This window comes from Dermacentor variabilis, chromosome 3 (assembly GCF_050947875.1).
Source record: "Dermacentor variabilis isolate Ectoservices chromosome 3, ASM5094787v1, whole genome shotgun sequence".
NCBI lineage: Eukaryota > Metazoa > Arthropoda > Arachnida > Ixodida > Ixodidae > Dermacentor > Dermacentor variabilis.
In genome coordinates this window covers 137,369,905-137,395,053 of record NC_134570.1, presented here as the reverse complement: position 1 = coordinate 137,395,053, position 25,149 = coordinate 137,369,905, and the positions used below count along the sequence as shown (strand labels likewise).

The 25,149-nt window shown below is 44.0% G+C and overlaps 1 protein-coding gene across 1 annotated transcript in view; it reads left to right on the top strand.

Annotated features, from left to right (window-relative positions):
* Positions 1–25,149, top strand: part of LOC142574217 (uncharacterized) — a 58,040-nt gene that overhangs the window by 16,353 nt on the left and 16,538 nt on the right. Inside the window, exons 3-4 of the mRNA XM_075683364.1 lie at positions 20,664–20,753; positions 23,118–23,228. Coding sequence (XP_075539479.1) covers positions 20,664–20,753; positions 23,118–23,228 — 201 coding nt within the window. The remainder of the gene's footprint in view (positions 1–20,663; positions 20,754–23,117; positions 23,229–25,149) is intronic.

Genomic DNA, 25,149 nt, shown 5'->3' with positions numbered 1-25,149 from the left:
TACCAAGGATAATTACGGCGTGAAGAGGAATGTGATGTCTCTAGACTAAAAGCAAGTACTTTTTACATTGAAGTTCAGCTTCCTGACATTCTATCAAAATATCGAGGGCCGTCAGCTTTTCACCACACAAAATACACGTTGGAGGATCCCCAACAGTCTGCAAAAAATTGTGATCACTTATGTATGCCCTATGCTGAGTCGGAAGAGTACGAGATCGGTCTGTCTAACTATTCTTGTGGAGAGCCAACATGTTAACTGTGGCTTGATCGTGGAGTTTTCTAAGAGTTTCAGTGTCCCACAGATGTTGCTAATATCCCTTCATCGTCTTACTTATGAAACGCTTCAGGGCTATTAAAGGATAAATACATTTTCTTGTTATTCGTGTGGCAATTTGGTAAGTAAGCATATTACCCTCGATGCCTCCGTGTTCAGGCGCCCAACAGTATAATATAATGGGAGGATGAGATCCATACATAATGCACAAAACTGAATAGATATCAGCGAGCACGGGATTTTTCTTCTTTTGTAAAGACAATAAAGCTCCAACACGCCTAATGAATGAGTGAATATATTTGCCTTTTTAGTTTTATTTCTTTATTTATTTTGAATACCTCAAGTATCCCGGCTGGAGGGGTTTTGATATGGGGTGGGTGAGCATACAAATTAGCAGAAACAAAATACTACTGCAGTAAGCACTGAAAGGAGTTAGAAGAGAAACAGCAACGAAATAAAACGCAAAACCTAAAACATTTTGCACATCCACAGGTTAAGATATAAGAAAACGAAGAAGAAAAACAGAAGGACTTTTCAGATATGACAATCAACCAGTATTGGACGTAATGTGTACAATAAGTGGCAGTAACATTTTTCTAGGTATGGGACGCGGCAAGCAAGAACAGGCAGACATCTCGATAAACATATTACGACGTCGGCAGAAACACGCTTAAGAGAATATTACAGATAATACGAGCACATGACGCAATGAGGCAAGTGATTTATTCGCAGACCTACCGTATTTATTCGAATCTTGGCCAATAGCATTTTTCTTCAAATAAGCATATACCAAAGTCTAGAATTCGCTTAGATTCAAGGATGTTACAAAACTCCCCAGTTTGTAATTGAAAATAATAAATATGGTGCATAGCTAGTGCCATCTAAAGAAGTCAGTATCAGCCACTACTAGCCGTGCCAGTAGCCAACTGAAGTATGCGAGCGTCGTCAGCATTTTGACTTGTGTCGTAACGGCATGCGGTAAGGCGTTATTGTAATGGCATCAAACAGGTGTTGCCACTGCAGTGCCGCTTTCAATCGAAATGTTGGGCCTGCCGCAGAGACATCATCAAACGTTCAAGCCGGGCGGCACTTCATCCTCGATGAGAAAAATATCCGTCGTTGGACGGGGCATCAGGAGATTCCCTTTGCATGTGCCACTACGAGGAGATTACAGCCATAAGGAAGTTGAGCGCGCCAACACAAAGAGGAGCTGTTCACCGAGGCAGCGCGACGCTTCGACGCGCACGAGCCTTTCCGCACCGTCTGCGCATGCGTGGGAGTGGGCACTTGAGCTTGCGCGCGTCTGAAAATGTACGAGGCTAGCGGCGATGATGACGTAGAGTGAGCTTGGCATGTTTATAATAAATAAATGCTGTTTTCATTTTGTGAACACTGTCCTTTCCTCACTTCTTAGTTCGGCCACATTCGAATTAAGTTCCTTTTTTTTCTAGCTTCGGACATTCGGGGGTCTGATTAGGATGCTAGGATGCAGGCTAGCCTATACGCGTATTCGAGTAAATACGATAAAACGCGCAGGATCATGATGAATAGTGACGCTGACTGGAAGATTATTCCAATCGAACCCGCCGTGGTTGCTCAGTGGCTATGGTGTTGGGCTGCTGAGCACGAGGTCGCGGGATCGAATCCCGGCCACGGCGGCCGCATTTCGATGGGGGCGAAATGCGAAAACACCCGTGTGCTTAGATTTAGGTGCACGTTAAAGAACCCCAGGAGGTCAAAATTTCCGGAGTCCTCCACTACGGCGTGCCTCATAATCAGAAAGTGGTTTTGGCACGTAAAGCCCCAAATATTATTATTATATTCCAATCGATGCCTGTTTGAGAAAAGAAGGAATGAAGGTGAGCAGCTGTCCGAATACATGGCGGATAAACTGCTTTATGGTGGCAGATACGGCTTCAAAGACGGTATGCTGGTTTGATAAGGGCGTTCTCAGGAGGAATTGTATGGTAGAGCTTATGCTAAAACAAAAGTTTGAAGGTTTTGCGACGCCTATCTAGTTTGGGAAGATTAGTCTTTGATTTTGACTGAGAGGCACTTGTATGATACGAATAGCCAGAAAAGATGAATCTGAGGGGGCTGCACGATTTTGTACCGGCTCGAGTGTCTTGCTAAGGTATTGTTTATGAGGGTCCTGAAACGCGCATGCATAGTCTAACGTAGGGCTTGCAAGAGATTGATAGGCTACTTACTTAACGGAGAGCGGGGAAAGTGCGATATTTGGTCGTAGATAGTCAAAGGTTCAGTTAGCTTTGTTTGTGATGCGTGTGACGTGAGATAGTCACCTGAGGTCACGGGTGATGTTAAGTCCTAAATATTTTAGGGAATCTACTGAAAAGAACACTTCGCCATTAAGGATGTACGTATTAGATTGATATTCTTGTCGTCTAAGAAAATAAATTATGGACGTTTTTTGAATATTAAGGATCATGAGCGACGTATGACACCAAATTTCAGTGTTTATTATGACGCGCTGAAGCATTAATTTATGGGTGGAATTAGCGATGGAACGGTATATGACACAATCTTCCGTGAATTGACGGGTGCTTGGAGAGATGCACACGGAGAGATCATTGATGCAAATTAAAAAAAGTGGTGGGCGGAGTACAGTTCCCTGGGGGCATTGGAGGCGACAGTGCACCAGGTGGAGTTGACTTCATTGGCGGAAACGAATTGTTGGCGGTCGGTGAGGAACTTTCTTATTCATTCAAGCACTAAGGCGTGTAAGTTTAGATGCGATAATTTTAGCGAGAGTCGACAATCACGTACTTTATCGAACACTTTTTCATAATCAAGAAATATGACATCTCCTGGAATGTTATTATCCAAACTAGAACTTATGTCATTAATAAACAAAGCTGTCGAGTTTCGCAAGAAAGGTACTCCGGCATCCGTGTTAGAAGTAATAAAATCGACAGAAGTTAAAAATTTGACGACGGGGGAGTGAATAACGTAACCCATAATTTTTGAACACTCACTGTTGAGGGTCACGGGACAGCAACTGTTTTTTGAGCAACTTTTTCCAGTAGGTAATACTTTGTCAATTTTCCTAATGGAACAGAGCCTGATTAGAGAGACTGTTGGAAGATTTTCGCTAAAATGATGCTGACAACATAATTAGCACTTTTCAATACTTTTCTATGAATACCGCGAGTTCCTGCAGATGAGATTAGTTCTAACGAGTCGATGACTTTAGATATACCACGGGGTTCGAAATTGATACTGGGCATGCATGGATGATCGAAGAGCGGGTATGCTTGAAGGCTATTGCAAGGTTCATTGGTGAAGACACCTCGAAATGTGGTGTTAAGAGCCTCAGAAACTTTATGTTTTGGGACGGCAATACCGGCCTGATCTAACAGAGATGTAGATGTCGAAGAATCACGAGGTTTGGTCGTCCTCCGAAATTGCTTCAGGCTGCTTTGTATTAGTGAAAGTAATGTGAAACCAAAGAAGGTGCGCTTACTGCGGGCTATAGAGATTCGAATAGCTTACCCGTGGATTGAAATTTGTGCCGCGAATATGAAACATCTCACAACTTGGCCGATCTGAATTGGCGCTTTTTTTGTTCTTCAGTCGTTTTATATCTCTCATAAACCATGGCGACATAGTTTGTTCACGAATATCTTTAGTGGAATATATTTTTTCAATACCCGCTCCATTTCATTTTTAAACAAGGACCAATACGAATCTACAGTGCATGCGTCGGTATCGGAGAAAAAGGAGCCGCAGAAGTTTCCTAGTTAGGCGATCATACAGTCGCAATCTCCTTTATCACAGAGGATTATTCTTGTGTCTTCGTGTTTTCGCGTGTCGTTTTGTATTTGTACATGACATGGATAACTGCGTGGTTGCTGATGTTATCGCGGTAACTAAGCGGGGGAAAATTGCCAGGTGATGAAGTTTGCACAAGGTTACAAATATTAGAAGAATGCGCTGTGTACCTAGTTGCCGAGCTCATTAGTTTGGTAGGCCAAATATAGGGCACGTGTTTACAAAGTCACTTTCTTGATTTTGTTTCGATAGTGTATGCTAGGACAGACCAGGTAATGGATGGAAAGTTAAAATCGCGAAAGATAGCCATTGGGCCTTGGGATACAGAGACGATGCCTAGTATAATGTATCATGAAAGAATGATGTAAATGAGCATTCACTGTCTGGCGGACGGTAGCAAGCCCCGATAAGCGTGCGTGGGCTCACAGCCTTGCAGATGACGAAAATGATTTCTAAGGAGGAAGGAACAGTTATACGGGCGCACAGCAGAGAGTGGTGAGCACCTGTAAGAACACCGCCACTTCGTTTTCTGTGACGGTCATGTCGAAATAAATAAAACTCAGGGAAAATAAAAATCAAGCTCTTGGTCACCACTAGATGAATTAGCCAGGTTTCAGTAAGTATTACCAGGTTGGATAAGGACGAGTCGATGAGACTGTCTAGACCATCACCTTTGTGCAAACACTTCAGTTGTTAGTAAAAAGAAACGACGGATCAGTTCGCTTGTTATGTTTCAGATCAGAGCGCACTTGCTACGATCCGAGTCTTGCTGGTACGGTCGAATCTGCATGTATCGTTCCCAATTATTAGTATGTTATAGCGTAGTTTGAATGGAATATTTCGGCTTTTCCCGAAGTCGACCAAGTGTTTACTAGCACAGCGAGTGCTTGGCGAGTAGTCTTCCGTAATGCTTATATCGGGTACTTTGATTCAAAGTCCTGCCACTAGAACACGCTGTCTTTCTTGGAAATGTGCAAACTCGGCTGCCACAAGACGTTTTCTTTCGGAACTGAAAGTGCCAAGACGGTGAGCACGTTCAATCTCTCGTGTCTCGATAGTTACCTGGAGATGAAAAACGCAGTAATCTACCACTTTTTCTGACTGTGCCCAAGTTTCTCCGTCTCCATTCGCAAGCTCGTAAAATGTGAAATTTTGCCTGCACGCTTCGTGACGTATACAAAGGATGCATAACTTTCTACGAGTTGTCATTGCCATGGTGGCAAAAGCTTCGCTCGAGCCATTAGGCAGTGTTCGAGGATATGGATGCCCCTTTATCCGGTAAGTTTCCTGACCCGCATTGATAAAGGCTCCCTTACTGGTGGTCTATTAATGAATAATGCCGCACAAGTCGTATCATTGACGAATATGTAGCAAGGATATCGAGCGTCAGGCTATAATTTTAGAAAGTATGCGAATGTGGTGTATATTCTTTCCTGGGGAAGAGATTTTTCATTCGATTTCACGTATATACTTTGAACATGGCCTGTTCTGGAGGTGCCTGTGCATACGTGGATACCTAAGTTGTGGACGGGATCCGGCATCTTTAATGCGCCGGGAGCTGCACAGTTATATACTACCTCTCCATAATCCAAACGTGATCGGGCAAGGTTCTTGTACAAGTTGAGTAAGAAATTCCTGTCACTACCCCGTGTTGTGCGAGATAGAATTTTCAGTAAGTTCATGATTTGAAGGCAGTTCGCCATTAGATATTTTATGTGTGGAATCACGGTCAGTTTTGCGTCAAGCACGATACTCGGGGAGTTGTGCTCCTTGATCGCAGGTATCTCTTCTCCGTACAGTTCGATACTGGGTTCCGGAACCAGCCCTGTATTTCTTGAGAAAAATACAGCAACATTTATGATGATTAAACTTGAATTTCTTCTCTTCTACCCGCCCAGACAATCCGTTCAGGTCATGTACTTGTTGTTTGCACACTGCGAGGTTACAAGATTTAAAAGCTAATCGCACGTCGTCTACTTGGACAAGTAGAACATTGTTGCAGCTAGCGATGCACGGAGCTAGGTCATCTTAAGGATACAGAGCGTGCAGCTGAGGACGCCTGCTTGAGGTACACCAGTTGCTTGTTCAATTCACCGTGGCAATGTATTGCCGATTCTGACTCCGAATGCGCGGTTGGACAGGTCGATTTCTTAGTTATTAGGCATACTTACGTCAATTGCCATCTCCGGCAGGACTCGCAATATCCCGTAGCGTCACGTCGTGCCACACGCATTTTCCGCATCGTCAAGAAGTATGGCAAATGCACATATCCATCCCTCATGTTAGCCTCGATCCGCATTAGATTGTCGGTTGTAGACCGGTATTGCCTAAACCGCATTGAAATGGGTCAATTATTTGACTCGAGGAAACGCACGCGATGGCGCTTCAAGACTTTTTCAAAAGCTTACAAAGGCAGCTCATAAGGTATAGGCCGGTAACGACTCATCGTTGCAGAATATTTAACATGTTCGAACATCGGGATAACCACAGGCTCCTTCCATTAAGATGACAGCTACCCAGCAGTCCAGATGGTGTTCAAAAGTATGGGTAGCCTGATTTCTGTGTCGGGGTGGAGAGGTTTAATCATGTCGAGCATAATTCAGTCATGACCCGGTGCAGAGCTCTGACATTCGGTCACGGACGCTCTAAGTTCGGCGACGCTGAAAGGACATTTAAGAGCCTCGTTGGGGTTATGTGGCGGTTGAGACGCTTCCGTTCTACAATTTCTTTGTAATTATCACACGACTCTGAGTAGTGGATCGAGCTAGACACGCGCTCGAGGCGAGCACCAAGATCGTCAGCCTTTTCTTCGATCTGGTTTTGTTCTTCATCCACCAAGGGCACCGGATGAATTTATTGCCCCTTAAGACATCGTAACCCCTTCTGTATGTTTACCTCCAGTGTATATGAACAGATGCCTCCGAGGAATGTTTCCCAGCTTTGCCTCCTAGAGGGCCGTAGCGTCCGGCTTCCCTGTGATTTATTCTGTTACTCGATATGACTTTCAGTAGTTAGCGATCAATAGAGTATGCCCAATGATTTATTTTGATTCTTTCGTGCCGCCATGTAGCTTTCATTCCACGAAAGCACCCGTCTTTTGCACAAGCTACCATTTCTTTGTGGAATGCATTTCTCTTCTACGCCACCAATGATTGAAGCGGTAAAGCACGTTACTGTGTCGTCTGAAGTACATTCGCTGATAAAACCTTGCGATAAAAATGTTCGACCGGTCAAGGCTCTTGTAAAGTTCAGTAAGCAATTGATGTAACTCGTCCATGCTGTGCGAGATAGAATTTTCAGTGTGTCCCTGGTTTTAAGGCATTTCGCCTTTAAATATTTCATGTGTGGAATGATGGTCAGTTTAGCATCAATCACGATACCTGGAAACTTGTGCTCCTTGATCGCAGGTATTCGCTGCCCGTACATGTAGATACTGGGATTCGGGACCAGACCTCTATTTCTCGAGAAAAGAAAACAGCAACTTTTATGGGGGTTAAACTTTCATCTCTTCTCTTCTACCCCCTTTGACAAATTGGTCAGGTCATGCTGTACTTTCGCTGCACACTGCGAGTTCACAATGAGTGAAAAGCTAATTGCATATCGCCTATGAAGACAAATATGTCCACGACTTTTTTTTCTTTCGCACCTCCTTGTAGCCTCGATTCCACGAAAGCACTCGTCTTTCACACGAGCTACCATTTGTTTGTGGAATTTATTTATCTTCTGCGTCAATGATTAAACAGGTAAGGTACGCAATTAAGTCGTCTGTAGTACATTCGCTGATAGAATCTCGCGATAAAAAAGTCGATTCCTTAAAGGGTTACCAGTAGTCTGAGGCTAGTTTCCACCTATGGACATGGGCAGGGGAGTCAAGTTGTGTTACTAAGTTTAGAACTATTGGCAAGTGGTTACTGAAGAACGCATTTTTGAATCCATTCCACGTCAGCAAACAGAGAAGCAGACCCAATCGACAGGTTTATTGATGACTGTGAAATATTATAAACATGGTAATAGGTTGGACTCTCTGTTACTCAAGAAGCATGAATGAAGAAGCATCATTAGGAATTGTTCTATGAATCGTCCTCTCGCGTCGCACTGCAAGTTTCATCAAATCGTTCTGTGAGTGCTAAAATCCCGAACGAGCACGTCGCGCTTCGGGAGCTGATGAACGAGGTAATAGAAGTCCATTTTCCCAAGGTGATAATTTCAGGGTATATATAGAGCATAACTTGCTGAAAATAATTGACCGAACTGACGCTGTATCAAGGGGCGTCTGAAGGGCGACATGTTGACAAACTACATACTTGTTCGCAACTACTGCTACACCGCCGGACGAAGAGTTAGTATCGTCGCCCTGTTTTCGACAGATTGCATATTGAAGTTTGTGTTTCTGGGTTTCACATGCATATCTTCTACATAAAGCATCTGTGTATTTAATTGATGTAAGACTTCTTTGAACTCGTGGAGGTTGTGGACATGACCTCTGACATTCCAAGTTAATATTTGTGCATGCACATTGATAATAATTTCTGTTCTGTGTTTAAGAAAAAAAACATGATGTTTGCACACAGGGCCCTTTCCGGCCGCCGTGATGCCGGTTTGACTTTTCTGGCGTGCTCCTGAGAGCTGTGCCAATCCTTCGGCATCTCGGACACCGATGAACTTCGCGAAGAATCCCTCAACTCCACTGAGGCACTGGATGCGCGTTCGCGGTGTGCGCTCGCTTGTGTTTTGGGCTTCCTTGCGCAAGCAGTGTTTGCTCCGCGACATGACGGAAACAAGTGTGCGTCATTCTACTTCGACAAGCAAGAACTAAAAAGCCCTTTATTTTCAAGAAGCAGCGACATTTATAAACAGCTTCGCTAGAGCCACAGCGGCGCCGTAACTGCTGACGCTGCCTAAGCTGGCGAGCTCTTCCTCTATCCTTCTTTTTTTCATGAAGATACTCTTGTTACGAGGCTTAAAATTGTTCTCTACGAACCACGCATCTTCCGCTTCCTGTATGATTGTGACAGGAATCGTTACACGGTTGCGCGCTGCTTCTTTCATCACTGCATACTTGTGGTGATTCGCTGTCAGTCGCGTTGGTCTTCGGCCATCTTCTAAACTAGTCGGAGGCAGGGCGACAAAATGAGTGCGAGTTCTGCGCAGACAAGGTTCCCAGTAGTCGACCCAGTACGATCTGGGCTCGTCGGTGTTTCCTCGAACGACCCCTTCTCTTTGAAGGTGTACCATCCATACGTCTGTTCCTTCGGACAGCTCGGGGAGAGCGCGCTCCGTGGCGTCGGTCTTAGTCTTTCTTCTGGAGCTAACGTTGCGACCTCTCGAAAGCTGCCCGTTCTTAGAAGTCCGGTGTCCGAGGCCGGAGGCGTTCGGTGGACGTGGGCAGGGCCGTGCGCAGCCTTCTGCCCACGAGCAGCTCGGCAGGACTGTATCCGCTCTTGAGTGGCCTTGTCCTGCAGGCCAGAAGTGTTTTATAAACATAACCAATTTTCTTTAAGGACGCCTTGATACTTTTAACGGTAGACTATACCACTGCGTTGCTCTGATGATAATGAACGCCAGACGTCACAGTCCATCACTGCCCGAAGCCGCTCGTCATTGTGCGCCTGCGTGGCAACCCAAATAAGCACGTCTTCCATGTGTGAGACAACTCCCGCCTGCCCAGAAAGAACCTCTTCCATTCGTCTTTGAAAATGTTCGGGGCCAGACAATATTCCGAATGGAAGTCGGTTGAAAGAAAATAGTGCGAACAGTGTGATAAATGTGGTGAATTCTTTGCTCCCTTCACCCAGCGGTATCTTCAAGAAACCCGAGTTCGCATCAAATTTCGTGAACGTGCTAGCTCTTCGTAGCGTTCTGATAGTGTGCTCGACAGCCGGGATGGGAGGCCATTCTCGATTAACGTGTATGTTGAGTTCGGTGAAGTCAACACAGATTCCAAGAGCACCAGAGGGCTAAGAACAAATATAGGCGAGCGCCATGTAGTAGGGTTGGGGACGACAAATGACGCCTACTGTTTGCATTCGCTCGAGCTCTTGTATTTCTTTTTTGGAACAAAGGACTCTACGTGGGGAGGACAATGCGATGGCTTTGCTTCCGGGTTCAACTTGAGGTCAGACTGATTTCTTGAAGATCCCCAGACCCTGGAACACTTGTGGAAAGTCAGATTCGGGGTCCAGTTTTTTCACTAAGTTGATTTTTTGTAGTATGCAGAGCCTTTCTGTCGCTTGTTTCCCAAGAAGAGGGTTCCGGGGGCCTTGAAGTACATACACGTCTACCCGGCTATTCGTTCCCGGAAACGTAATATTCATTGCAGCCATACAAGATATTGAAATAGCTTTACCATCAGGTCCCTGAAACCGGCACCTTGCTGGTTGAAGTTTTATCGTGGGAAAGATCCGTGCCACTATCTATTTTAAATACCAGTTTGAAGGATTATACAAGAACTGGTACTTCCCACCTGCAAGCAGATGAATAGGATGTGACTCCGAGAAGTCCTGGTTCTTCGGGCCGGTTTTCGACGTTCCGCACGGTTCTGATTGATCGGCAAACCACCTCGAAGTGTCTTCTTTCGTCGCACTATCTGCAGACTGCATGTTTCGCTGGACAGGATGCTCGACTGTGCCGATGTTTTCCGCACTAGCCACATGGTTTGGGAGCCTTTCTCCCACTTTCAAGCGAAGGCACGTTCTTCCCGACTTGTCGCGTACTCCTCTGGGAATGTACTTGGTGGACTTCTTGTTCTCGTACGTCGTGAAGCTCTCCCTGCTGCTGGTAGATGGTGTCGTGCTGTCGTGCCACCATACGTGCTTACTGTAGTTTTAGGTCCGGATAAAGTTGCAGAGCTCTCGAGATCTTAAGGTCTTGGAAACTTACCACGAGACGATCTCAAATTAAATCTTCTCGCAGCTCCCCATAGTCGCACCTGTCAGCAAGCGCATACAGTGCGGCAACGAAATCCCCGACAGATTCGTCGTCTTCTTGCGTTCGGGTGTTAAACTTTACCCTTTCATAAATTATGTTCCGTCAAGGAACAAAGAACGCCTCGTCTTCCTGCAGTACGACCTCAAACTTCTTCTGGTCGCCCGGTTTAGGTTTAAACGTGTTGAACATCTCGTGCGCCTCAGGTCCCATTCGATACACCAATGCACTACTTGACACTTCTGTGGCTTTCCGTCTAGTCCAGCCGCAGTGCGGAAGCGAAGAAATCGCTCTTTGCAGGGAGGCCAGTCGTTTGGTGTTGCGAAGAAGAAGGGCTCGGGTTGAACTATTTGAAGCAAAGCCATCTTACTCGTCCTCTATTCCGGGGCTAGTCTGACATCTGATAGCCGTGGTGCCTCAGATCAGCGGAAGCCACTTCTGACACCATGTTTGCGTTGCGACGAGACGGAAAGAAGTGTGCGTCCTTCCACTTCGATGAGCAAGAACCAAAAAGCCCTTTATTATGAGGAAGCAGCTGCTTTTATAGAAAACATCGCTAGTACCACATTCGCACAATAACTGCTGACGCTGCCTAAGCTGGCGAGCTATCTTAACGCTTAACGCTGCCTAGCTAGCGAACAGTCAGCAACCTTCCAGGTTGCTGACTGTGCTTCTTGGCTGCCGGAACAGCACTAGCTGATCCCGCAGCGGGTGAGAGTGACACTACGGCTGCTTTACCCTGCCTGGTCGAAACGGCCGCCGAGAACCATAGCAGCATTGCCGCCTACCACGCCAATTCGGAAAAGGAAAGAACCCGTACAAATCAGAGGCGTTTGCGCGCTTCTTTGAGGGAAATATTTTCGACTTCTAGGGTGATGATTTCTATTTTATTCTTACATGAAGAACAGAAAAAACAATATGCAGGGTGTTCACCGTCACAGTTGGCACAGTGGGTGGGTCGTTGAGGTTGCCCGCGGGATGGTCACATGCCGCGCACTTGGCGTGGGTGGTAAGGCCTCGGCAGCTCTGAGAGCCGTGGCCCAGTCTTTGTCACGTAAGTCAACGTCTTGGATTGAGTATGTACTGCCTGGCGTTAATTTTGATGTACCTTGTTTGGATGTGCTCGTGGAATATTCTGGTAAAAAGGCGAGAATGAGGTTTTTTGACGAAATCTTCCAGTCGTGTTGTCCGATCCTAATTCACTGGACATTTTTGTAACATGTTCCTTTCAGCCTTCTCGAAGCTCTGTATCAGTCATGTCTAGCAAATTCTGTTCTCAAACTACACTTAGTATGCTACTCAGGGAACAATGAAGGGTTATTGAAGTAAGATTGTCACCAAATGAAATGAGATTTCTGAGTTTGTCTATCTTGGATTTCCTACAAACTTTAAAGAACTTGTCTATCTTGGATTTCCTGCGAACTTTAAAGAGAAGCTCGCCACCTGGCCATTTTCGGAATCTTGTATCTGGGGCCTAGAGTGTCGGTAAGGCACTTCGCGACAACAAAATGTGATTGCGTTCTCAGTCTACTCAGAGGTTTTAGTATGGGCCGCGTGGAAACGTGGGAAGCTTTCCTTGCTCTTCTAGAAAAAAATTCGTCGGTGCGGCCTCTTCATTAGGTATCTGCGGGAATGAGGTTGAAGGCATAAACGTATTCAAATTTCGGCAGCTAAGCCAACCACCCACCACGCAGTCGAACAAGGGGCAGCCACAGGATCCTGCATATATAAAGCCTGCCAGCGTCAGCAGTACACAGTCACAATACACTAATATGATATAACCTATAGTGGCGATTTCACACAAGGTTATCTCTCCCAGGAAGGAACATCAGGACTAACACAGAAATGAGTAGAACACAGGAAAGATAGAAAATGACACCGAAAGACAAAGATTGAGGAATAGGACAGGAAATGCAAGTACCGATTGCTCCCAGAGGAGTCAGTCGGGAGGTGCCATCTACGTGAAGCTGAGGCCAAAAGGCTGTGTGGCCTCCGCCGAGGGGCATTTAAGGTCCAAACAATCCGCATCGGCTCAATCGCCAGGACTCCTCTTCCCCCGACAGGGCTAAGCCACACTCGGTAAAACGCGCGAACGTCCAACCCCCATGTGCTGGGTCCGTGGGGTATTTCGGACATCAAAGGAGCAATACTTCCCTAGAGGAGGATTATATTATATATCTGGATCGGATAGAAATAGTTCTTGAAAAGATGACAGTGTGTTTGTGTGCAATGATGCACTGTTATACTCGCAATAACAGTGTTGTCAACACTAAGGACGCGAACATGACAGGGAGATCATAAGCCTCATGCAAAACGCATACCCACAATAGCGGGTACGCCAGAAATAAGGCGATCGGCGAAAAACAGCGCCAAACGCATCGGCAGCATCGCTGCCATAAAACGACATCACGGATGGGACTAAACATTCTTTACGGAGTGGCTCACAGGATTCACAGCCGCCATGTGCCTGACATAGCAGCACTGCAAATGCAGATTGAAAAATAGCCTCAAATCATGTAGATGAGAATGCGGCACTTCATTAATGGCGACAGTTGGAGTAGATGCTGTGGCCTCAGACTCTACGTCAAAGTGCCAGGCGAGATCTTCAAAATGATTCGCTGTGCAATATAGCTATGAAGTAGGTTACAAAGTAAATACCAACTCACCTGCGCCCTAATTATTCAAGAACATTAAAAGTGAATATAAATATGGTTTAAAACACTGCAAATTGGAATTCCATGTATGAAATAACGCTGCAGACAGGCGGGGTGTGTAGGTGCCTGGACGTTGTCGTGCTGAAGGATGGAAACATAGAAATGGGACTGTTTCACACGAAACAAATAAAAGTAAACATGATGCATCGAGATTATCTGAATTGAGTATGTTTAAGTAGTAAAATGTTGATCTGTCACAATAAAAGCTAAATGATAAGCTTACGCTTTTGGCTAAAGAACTGCGAATAAATAGTTTTATAAAGTTAGGCATCTTGACTAAATAAGTGCACCCTACTTATACAGCAGGTGCTAGTCTGTCCACGTACGTAAGTCAAATTTCACGACATGCATTCTTACGTCATAGAAAAGAGATTGCATGTATCACAGAGAAAGAAAGGTGAGGACTTTTCTAATCCAATCTATTCTTTCTCTGCTCGCTCACAAATTATTACACTGCAAATATGTTAAAAATTCATTTTTTTCTGTTTTTGCTTTACACTGCAGATTTTATTACGGCCGCACGTTTCCCTCCTGTTACAGCACCCTGTAACCGCTGGGCTCCCGTCCAGTTACCCGCAGTGGATGAACGCCACGGTTTGAGAAGGAAGCTAGCACTCAAAATAAACGCGTATGATTACACTATTATTTGTGGGCCAATGCTGCGGTTGCAGTCAGTGAGTTCAGAGCCGAAAGACTAGCTAGACTCTGCGGTCTTTTTTTTACCTTATTGACCTAAAAGCAGATTTAGCGCTAGTGGCTGCTTCAATTTTCCTTACATTTGGTAGCACAAATGCATTTTATGGTCCCGAATACCTAATATAACAGACGGAACTGTTAAGTGCTAGGTTTTTCAAAAATAACTAAGATTTTCCTTTCCTCTGCATCAGATGGTTTTAACTAATCGCCATAAGTGATGTCCGCAAATTGTGGTCATGACATCACTAACCGCTTCAGGTAGCTCCAGCACGAGAAAATACAATCTTCCAAATTAGCCCTCTTTAATCTGAAGCGCTGATGGAGGTATCCTATACACACCTCGTCTGGCGCTGGCCAAAGAAACTTTGTATTTTTGACAAGCTATGCAAAATATATGTTACTCTGAACTATCGGAACAAAAAACAATTTCGTGCAATCTTTCGAATAAAATGTGCAGAATAATAATACTCATATGTGTGTGTTAAGCACCAAAACGGGAATTCACTGCTTTTGAGTCAAGAGGTTTTTTTTTTCTTCCTTCAGTTGCCTGAAAAATTTCTTTATTCGACATCATCCTAGGGTAGTTTTTAAGCAGTACTTATTGACTTAATCTACCTGTTTTAACGCACTTTTATAACCTTAGTCTGCTCAGCGGAGTCTTTCCGAAGGCAATGCAAGATCAAATTATATCGGTGTATAAACGTTTGAATAGAGAAATCCGTCATAACTACCGTCCGATTTCCATCTTGCGAACATTACCAAGGAGTATTGACGAACTAATATACGCCAGGACCTCCTCGTATATCACTCGCCACAAGATACTCCATGGCTTGTAACACAGTTTTAGAAAACGCAGGTCTACGTAAACGGCACTTTTCACTCCGAAAGAAATAATACACGCTTGCATTACTGGAGGTTTTGTCGTGTCGTATATTTTTTGTTTTCAAGTATTTGAATGCGATTTAGTGGATCCACCACGTTAACATCTTTTTGAAAGTTAAGTAATATGAGATTTGTGCATCACGTGGCTCGCGAACTCCTTACGTTGTGCACAGAACTCAATGCAATGACATGAAAAACGCGAGATCACCTTCAGTGTGAACGCACTCACAGGTGCCACGAGGCAGAATTTTGCGGCCGCTCCAATGATTGATTAACATACGAGGGTGGTCAAACTCAATCCCAGACTTCTTTTCTTTCCCGGTTTAAATGGACGCCTAGGCTGGAGGTTTTGTACGCAGTAGAAACTGGTACCTGCGTCCTGTTACTGGTAGATGGCTCTCATTTCCCGTGCTTCTGGATAGACTGATATTCAAGATGGCGGACAACAGCGCGGATGCCTACGTGGAACAGCGTGTTGTGCCAAAGGTTTAGTGAACGAGGTCGTAAAACTTGCTGAAATATACAGAAGATTGTGACTCACTACGGTTATGTGACACTCAGTCGCAGTAAGACATTTGAATGGTGTAAGTGTTTCAAAGGTGGCCGTATCTCTATTACTGACGATCCCGATCGTGATGAATCACAGCCCGCAATAGGCATTCCTGAGAATATTCAGCGCGTGGAGCAGCTGATCGTGGGCAATCGTCGCATAACCTGTTGTGAAATTGCAAGGATGTGTAATCTGTCTTTAGGAATAGTGAACACATTAATTCGTGATCATTTCTTGTTCCGAAAAATGAGTGCACGCTGGGTCCCAAAGCAGCTTTTGACAGAGAAGAGTTGAAGTCTGTAGAGAACTGAAGGAACGCTATGAAAGGGAAGGCCAGGATTGTCTTAATCGCACCATGACATGTGACGAAAGATGGGTTCACCATTTCACCCCAGAATCCAAAAGAGCATAGATGCTGTGGAAGCAAACGGAATCACCAGCTCCAAAGAAATTTCGAACAGCTACATCTGCTGGTAAAGTTATGGAAGTGTATTCTGGGATAAACAGGGCGTTCCCGTTGATTTTTTACCCCATGAAGTCGGTATCAACAGTGAGTATTACTGCCGTGTTCTACGTGATGCGCGCAAGAGTTTACGCAAGAAATGTCCGGGTTTTGAAAACAAAGGGTGTGGTCTGTTTGCAAGACAATGCACGACCGCATACCGCTCAACGCACATTCCAGACAATCCAGGAACTTGGCTGGCAGATACTACTACACACCCCCCTATAGCCCTGAGTTAGCACCAAGTGATTTCCACCTGTTTGGGCCCCTGAAGGAATTCCTTAGAGGAAAACATTTCCACAATAATGATGAAGTGAAAAATGGTGTCCTACAATGGTTCCATCGTAATAATGTATCTTTCTATGCCGAAGCATTTCAGGCGTTTGTTATACGCTGGCGTAAGTGTATAACTGTACCTGAAGGTTATGTGAAAAAATAAATCCGCTTTCCAAAATTTGAAACTTGTTCTTCTATTGTTATTAATAAAAGTACCGGGTTGAATTGAAAACTCTCGTAAATGATATTTTATCGTGCCATCACGAAGCTCAATTCATTTTTGTGCTGGAAATTTGTCTCTTTGTTAAGGCTGCCCAAGCAGTAAACATTCAAAATTATTCTAACTTTATGCTCGCAAATTTCACAGAACTGGCATACGCTGACTGCCTGGATAAATAATCAAATTAAATAAAGGTAGTCTGATATGCAGCTGACATAATTCGAGCTCATAGGTATGAGCACGTAAAAGGTGCTAATAGAAATTATTCACTGTCACAATTGTGGGAGTTATTGAGTGACCTAACAAGCAGCAAACACGCAAACTGCTCCCCAAAGTTGTTTCAGTTGTTCAGTTATGCAGCAGATTGAGACATATAGTTCCTCCAAAAGTCGGAGCTTTACTCAAGATTTCATCCGATGTTATTTTCTTTCGGCTATGACAGGCATTTCAATTATGCCCAAGTTACACCTTCTTAACAAGATAATCCATGCGATGCCTAGCTAATGCACCGTACAACCACTCCTTTGGAGGTATGAGCGAACAAGGACGTGTGTTTTCTTTTTTTTTTGCAGCGAAGCTCTTAGGGCTAGTTCCCCCAGGACCGTGTCCATGTATTGCCACCAAACTCCAGCCTTGTCCTCCGACGTCCGCGTGAGATTCCATCTGCGTTCGTGCCGTCGAGTACGCGCCGTGACTGACGGGGCCTTGCTAGAAAAAAACGTCATTACGTGGGCCGTTCCCGAAAATGGTGCAATGCCGGGCCGACCGGCGGTGGAGGGGAAGCAGGCGTTAAGCCCTCCCCATACTTGAGCCCATCCCGATGATAGTGCAATGTGGGGCCGACTAATCGCGGAGGTGCAGTTCGCCATTAAGGGGCCCGCATACAGAGCTTACCTGTTCATTCTTCTTCACGAAGCGGAATGGCACTGAGTTTTTGTTTCTGAATAAAGTTCAGTTGGTAGTTTGCGCACGTCATGTTACTCTTTGCGCCTATCCTCGTCGTTTTGCGCAACCTGTTACCCTGTGACATAAATGACCAATTAGCTCAAAACAAAATTCTACAGGAGCCGGTGTGGAAGTCGTTGGCATGGCGAAGTTTGTAATGATTCGACCCGTCAGATGCGTATCAGGAAAATCCTTTAAAAGGCGCAGAATTCATCAACCCAGAATACCCTGCTGTATTCTTCGCTGTGTTCTGCTCAGGGACTCACGAGGGCCCCGACATTTTCTGTGGGGGCTGATGCTTCAAAGGAAGTATAATATGTGTGTAAGCGTAAGGCACGCGGGAGGTTGTGGTAACAAGCGTTGATGTAACCTTAAAACCTTGTTCTACATTTCCGAGGCCATGCGTTCAGCCGACACCGTTGTGCGTGCTTCGTGTGATTGTGCTGGCTGACCACAAGTGCCTCATATTTTGGTGGTCAAGGCGTACTGGCATGTTTCATTAACATCATGAAAGAATGCGTTTGATATTTAGTGCTCTCCGTTAAAAATGTGTTGGAATCTACGAACGTGCGGTTATAACGCAACTATATTTTTAACGTTCAATACAGTGTGGTTTTGATGTAGGGATAGAACGCAACTAGTGCGGACACTGTTTTACGCGCAAGCGTACAGTGCTCGCCAGTGAAATCGTCTCTGCGATATTTGAAGGCAAGAAGGAAGCGAGAGCCGGAGGAGGAAGGCGCCTTGAGGACTGGAGATTAATGTCCCTATAATGCATGCAGGAACACTATTGGATAAGAGAATCGGGCACCGCGGAAAGTATGAAAGAGCGCAATGGGTGTGCGGTAAAGCAACGCCACCTAGAAGAAGTCTAGGTGGCATTCAGTGAAGCGGGGAATGATATATAAGACGAATCACTGTGGAGGAGGAGGGTATGCGGACGCGCGCTAGGTTGAATTTCTCTGGTAGTTATGGTTTGCGTGGGCGTTAAGGGGGTAAGCGCGTAGACTCCGCCCTCAACGTAGATGGCTTTTAAGATAGGGCGCGCGCGGCAGCGGAATGCGCAGTTGCTGCCGGAATACAACTCAGCACCTCCTCGCTCACCTCCCTCAGGTGCCTAGTGTGCGACGGAAGGAGGCGCGCTTCCTTCCCGCTTTCTTTCCTTGTAGGCGCGAGATTCAGCCGCCATCGTCGGCTCACTGTCGCACGCTTTCAGTCGCACATACAGCATACGGTGCGTGGGGACGATGCAACCACCCTTGCACTTTATACCGAACGTAGCGGCGAAGACGACGGCAGGAATGCGCCTGGAGTGTCCATCGAATGGATCGCAATTATATCAAAATGATCCGCATACGCTCGCGCGTAACACACGTTCGAGACGTGCAACGTCACTGCAGTTTTTAAATGAGTTTCACATTGCAAGGACCCTCTAGCGGGAGTATACATGGCGCCACAACTGCCATGCACCAAAATAATAAACCATGCAAAAGCCACCTTGCTGGACAGAACGAAGGTAATGTTGTTTGCCGTCGCTTTACGATACTCTAATTATTTTTGTATCCCGCCTAATTGCATAATTAGCTGTGATGAATTAATCAACTTCTTAAAGATCACAATTATACGAAAATTGTCAATGAGAAATCTGTAGAGCAACATGTAAGACTCCTGATACAGACATTTGTTGCTTATTACGTGCTACATAAAGGATTTTTCAAAGGGTGAACGATGCCCACGAATACGCGCAATGTTGCCGCGCGACTGGCCGTCCGAGGTACTTTGCTTGTATTCGAGGGCTTTTTTCACGCTCGGAAAAATCGTTTTATGTTGCACATATTGGGCAACAGAAAGCTGTATCGGCAGTTTTTTATGTTGCTCTACAATTTTTTCAGTTTTCATCAAATTTTAATATTTTGGAAGTTGTTTAATTAATCATGACTAATCATGTAATTAGGAGGAATGCAAGAAGTTTTCTGAGTATCTCCTAGCACCAGCAAACAACATTATCTTGGTTCTGTACAGCTCCGTTGCATTTGAATATATTTGAATCTTGCTGCATGATACTCAGGACACCCTGTAGAGATATTGATCGACCCTTATCTCAAGCCTGCTATGGTCAGCGAAATACCCATACGCCATTTTACTACCTTTCAAGGTAATCTTTGCCTATACTGGAGCATCTGGTGGAATATTAACTCTCCTTTCCAGTCTTCTGCCATTCCAACTTAGAAAAACAGAAGTTGCCTTAACTTACGGTAATATGCTAAATACAATAACTTCAAGAAGGTTGTGCTGTCCAATCGCTATTAGTTTCAACAAAAAAGCATGCAAGGAACACATAGTAATGCTCATTATAAGTCGCAAGTGTAAAAACGGGTAAAAAGTGAAGTAATCGATCACTATGAGAGTGGTGAAAAGGTGTGAGTGTCTATGATTGCTATGTCTATACAATATTCAACCATGACTATGCAACTAACTGAAGACATAGGAAGCGAAACCACCAGCTTTTACTGCGCACGCGATCGCAAAGTTTAAGCGTGGTCACCAGTGCTTGCAATGTTTTAACGCTCGTTGACTATCATTGTATCAAACTTAGCATTGACGTGTATGGAGTCTGTGATGGTGGTAGGCTTATCGCCATTGTTATAGAATACTAGCGGATAATGAAACAGACATGTAACTGATTTCAATTACTTTTCAAATTCGTTCCAGTGATGGAACGTCAGCCAAAAGAAAAGGGTCCTTAAAGTCTTATCCCTATCACTTTACGTCTTGAAGTCTCTATACATTCACTTTCATTTTACAATGCTATCGGGCACGTTTACTTCTGCACTTCAGGCAATATTCATAAAAGAAGCACAATGTGGTCAGAGCCTTTGTCTCTTGCAGTCTGCCCGAAATCATGCGTTGTAATGTGGTGTCCTGGGGTGACAGATGCTGCACTAAATAGGCACATTGATCTTGAAGCCCAAGATCCAGGTAAGGATGCACACCTTGTCATAAAAAAAAACATATGAATTCTCACATGGCTTAAGATAATATCATGAGAAGTGATCCCACGTCTTCGCATTGATGCGAAAATGTGGGATCGTTTCCTACCTGCGGGAAGTTGTTTTTTGATCCACTTTCATTGCCATTATTTACATTACTTATAATTTGTTTAATTCATTTAGTAAGTTCAAGTAGTTTCCCGTATGTCTTCCTTGGTGTCTTTATTTGTTGGCGTCTCAGGATCTGGTTAATAAAGATCGGGCCCCTGGGTTAAGCCCCTTTCTTCTTGCTAAAAAGAAATACCTTGAAATTAGTATCTGCAAACGTATTCCGTTAAACATACTCACGCGCTAACTTAAATGAGATCACTCTGCTCAGGCTGAGAAAGAAGTTACTTTCCCTGATCCTGTCTGTTAATGCGTTATTTTGCATCTACATGTATATACGTTAAGAACATTTATACGTTTTTGTATCACAGTGTTTGAGTTTGAAATGTCCCATCAATTTGTCATCGGAATCCTATAGAACGCAACATAATTGTATTTGTGCATGTAGCTGGAGGGAACATTAGATCGTAAGTCTTGAAATGTGGGGACCAGTACTGCAGAAACGGTGTTCAGCCTTTGAAGCCGTCGTAGTAGAAAATGAATACCGGGGTCGTATAACGTAAACATATTCCATTCTGATTCTATTACAATAGCCTGATGTCAAATTTACGCAACCACCAACGCGAGCACCGGGCGGTACAGTGTTGTTTGAATAGCGAAATCAAGAGCTCTCCTGGTTGTAGGAGGTCACTTTTGTTTGACATAAAAGCGAAATACCATTGCTTACATTGACATGTTTTTCTTAGAAGGCTGACGCGAGGCAGGGAGGGTGCGGAAGTGGAAACGTTGTTGGTGGGTCCAATTTGTAGCAGTGAATGTACAATGGATAACGGTATCTGAAGGGCGGTGCCGGCGTCTGCGATATATCCGCTTCCCCTGGTTTAGTTTGCGATGGCTGGTTATAAGTAGCAGCGTCATGCTACGGTAGGTTACAATTACCAATAAACGGATTCTAAGCAAAGAATGGCTGACATAGCGATGTTGGATAAGTGCCGAAAGGGCTAGACAACATTGGATAAATTCCCACATAGATTTATTTATTCGTAGAGAAATCCATTCTCCACGGCAGCACCGAGTAGCCAGTGCCAGCGCGATCGGTACTTAGCCATCATTTATTCCTTTCGGAATGGGCCAGTATACGGCTATTGAAGAAGAAAAAAATCAGTTTTGTTCGGCCTATTAACGCATATTTCATGCCTACACCTCAATGCTGGTTTTCGTGGCTTTTTGACGTAACGCGACAGATAGGCGAAGGGGGTGTAGCCCCAAAATTTTGCAAGAATAGCGGATGGCTAGTTGCCAAAAGCTATGGAATCGGCAGTAATTACTTTTCTTGTCTTCAGCTTAATTGTACATAATAAGTCTATACAGGTCATATCAGGTGGGGAGATTTTGCTGTTTTTGTGACCTTGCGTCATAGACAGGCGAAATGAAACTGTTTACCAATTGTGAAGGGCTATCGCCAGGAATGGGATAGAAGCGGATTTGAATGTTCTCCAGCTATATCGCCACAGGTGAACAATTGGCTTCAATTCTGTAGCATCAGTTCTTGAATGTTTACAAGAAATTATAACATGTATTGACGATAGCGCTTGTTTTATAAATATCCGTCAAATAACTTTTTCGAGCCGCACATACGTAGTTCTACGAAGACAATGCCATCATATAGCAAAATTTATTGGTATTCGAATTAAACGTGAAGAAATGTTGGTGGAATCCTCAAGAAACCTAATTATCATCTCACGAAACGTCACTAAGAACCAAAGGGACGTTAGAACACTCATTCTCCGCGTTGATCCGCTGAACGTCTCAGTGCCGCGCATGGCGTATGAAAGACAGTGACACAGCAATCCAGATGTCTAGAAAACAGTTCTGACCGACACATAGTTCTTTGCAATTGAAACAAAAAATACTGAATTGGTATAGAACCTCAGATAAAATATACTGTGCCTTAAAATTTCCGGTTAATTGGAATAATCGGTTCAATTTCAATTTTTTGGGTATTTATTCTGTTCATTATTCAGCTGGAAGCTACCACATCAACGCAAATGCATACACGTGGTGTATATGCCATTGCAATAATATGGTAATCCATACAAAGAACATGTGTTTTTCAAGGTATCCGTGCAAACGCTACTGTGGAAGACGATCATTCCATAAAAACCTATGATATTGTAATCGCATAAGTAGCGACAGAAGATAAGTAGTACAAGGGAGAAAACTCAATGCTATCACTTCCTTGCAGAACAGCCAAGAACCTGCGCGAAGCTGTGGTGTCCAGCGGCCAAGCACAGCTCTCACAATAGGTTTCTATGTGGGGCTTTTCCTGATCCGGAGCTATACACGCCAATACCAGGTGAACAAAACACCCCAAATAAACTTTCATTACATGTCGTCTGCTTGGACTGCACGTCATAACCTAGTGCAAAGCGACATTCTGATCATGTTAAGAAAAGAGGGAAACTGGGCATGTCGACCTGCTTAGCAACTATTGCCTACGTCAGTACAGTTCAAGTTGCGCTCTTCATAAGTGTCTCCTGCATGATCTACATGAAATGGGCCTCCAAGCTTTCATATAATTTGATTCAAACATTATGCCGTGGACCAATCCAAACTATAGTAAAATATTTTCACATTATTCCTTTGAACAGCTCCTCGAAGTACGAGCTCTGCGACCTATACAACAAATATATCAAGGAAACACTTTCGCCTAATCAAACTAATGTAATTATAACAATCGATTTCATTTGTTAGTTTCAGCGTCCTAAAGTAAAACAGGAGATATCAGACACGCCGTAGTTGTGGGCTTCATAATGATTTTCAAGACATGTGTTTTTTAAGGTGCACTTAAATATAAGTAGGAGAACGTCTTTCACTTTCGCTAGTCATTGAAATGCGTCTGTCGCCACGTCAAATTAGGTTTCGAGTATATTGTTTGTACTAAAAAGGTTAGCGATATTTCAGCGTCCCATATAGGATATTATAGTGAATGCCCATCATTATCACAACCCCATGCTTAAGTGTCGATTTCCTAAGCACGGTATGGTGAGTGCCACTCAGATTATCTACAAAGTGAGCCTATGAGCTCAGTAGTTTAATATTGATAGTGATCAATAAAAGAAGACGGCAACCAAGAACTGAAAACCATTTTGTGAAAAACTTGATAGTAGAGCCGCTGAATATTAGCTTCAAAGTGCTGCCAGATTTTCGGTCTCAAAGCCACAGTAACGCTGTAGTTTCATAATCCACCAAAGCCTCGAATAAATGTTTCGTTTTTATGACGCTATCTATACGGAAGCTGCTATATATGTTTAAGCATCGTTGCATAGCCCTCACGTTTCGCAGCAGCAAACAATACTGTATGTCACGTTTTTTGAACATTTGCCCATAGCTCTTGTGTAAACATAATATCACAAAGAAGTGCAATGAGGAATTAATTTGTATACTTTGCAGTTGTCTTTGTGAGGAAGTGCATATTGATGCAGAATGGCTTTTGTACATCATCGTATCATGACGCTGCTTCTGTCAAACTAGGGATTTCTAAAACACAATAAATTACCTAGGCTCTTTTGTGAAGGTATGATTTACCATGCTGGACTGTGTCTTAGTTAAATGGACTGGTAAATGAACTTAGGTAAATGTTTCTGGCTGTTGTTGCTTGTTTTGTTTCCAGCAGCTCAATCGCTGTTTTCAGTTGAGTATAACAGAGTCGTTAACTCTCAAGGTAAACGCCAAACTAGCAGTAACTAAAGCCTAACTTCACAGTATTATCTTCTGGACAGGAAAACTTCTTCCTATATAAAGCCCGAGAGGGTATCTATTTGTGAAGAAATAATGTGTTGTATTTCCTGCCAAATTAAGCTACACTGCCGTCTAGCACAATAAACTGGTGTTTGTCCTACAAGGTATCGACTCTGTAAAGAATCGTGTGAAAGGCCAAAATTTTTCTCGAGCTTATTTAATCGTAATGTTCTTGTTGTGTAGACAGCAGTTACAATGACTAATGAACAATCAATATGCGTTCTTCATAAGAGTGATGGGTATTGGTTTTAATGGAAATAATTTTAGGAAACATGATTCTAGCCGTACCTTGGGATACTGGCCATTGGCAACGCAATTTGGGTTCCCATGCTAGAAGGGAAAGTGTAAGGAGTATGTCGAAGTGAATTTAATATCCATGAGAATAAAAACTAACTTGAGCAATGAAGGCTTAACTTCGCTAGAACACGCTTATGTGTTGTATATCTTTAGAAGTATCAATCCTGCTCAAAAAATAT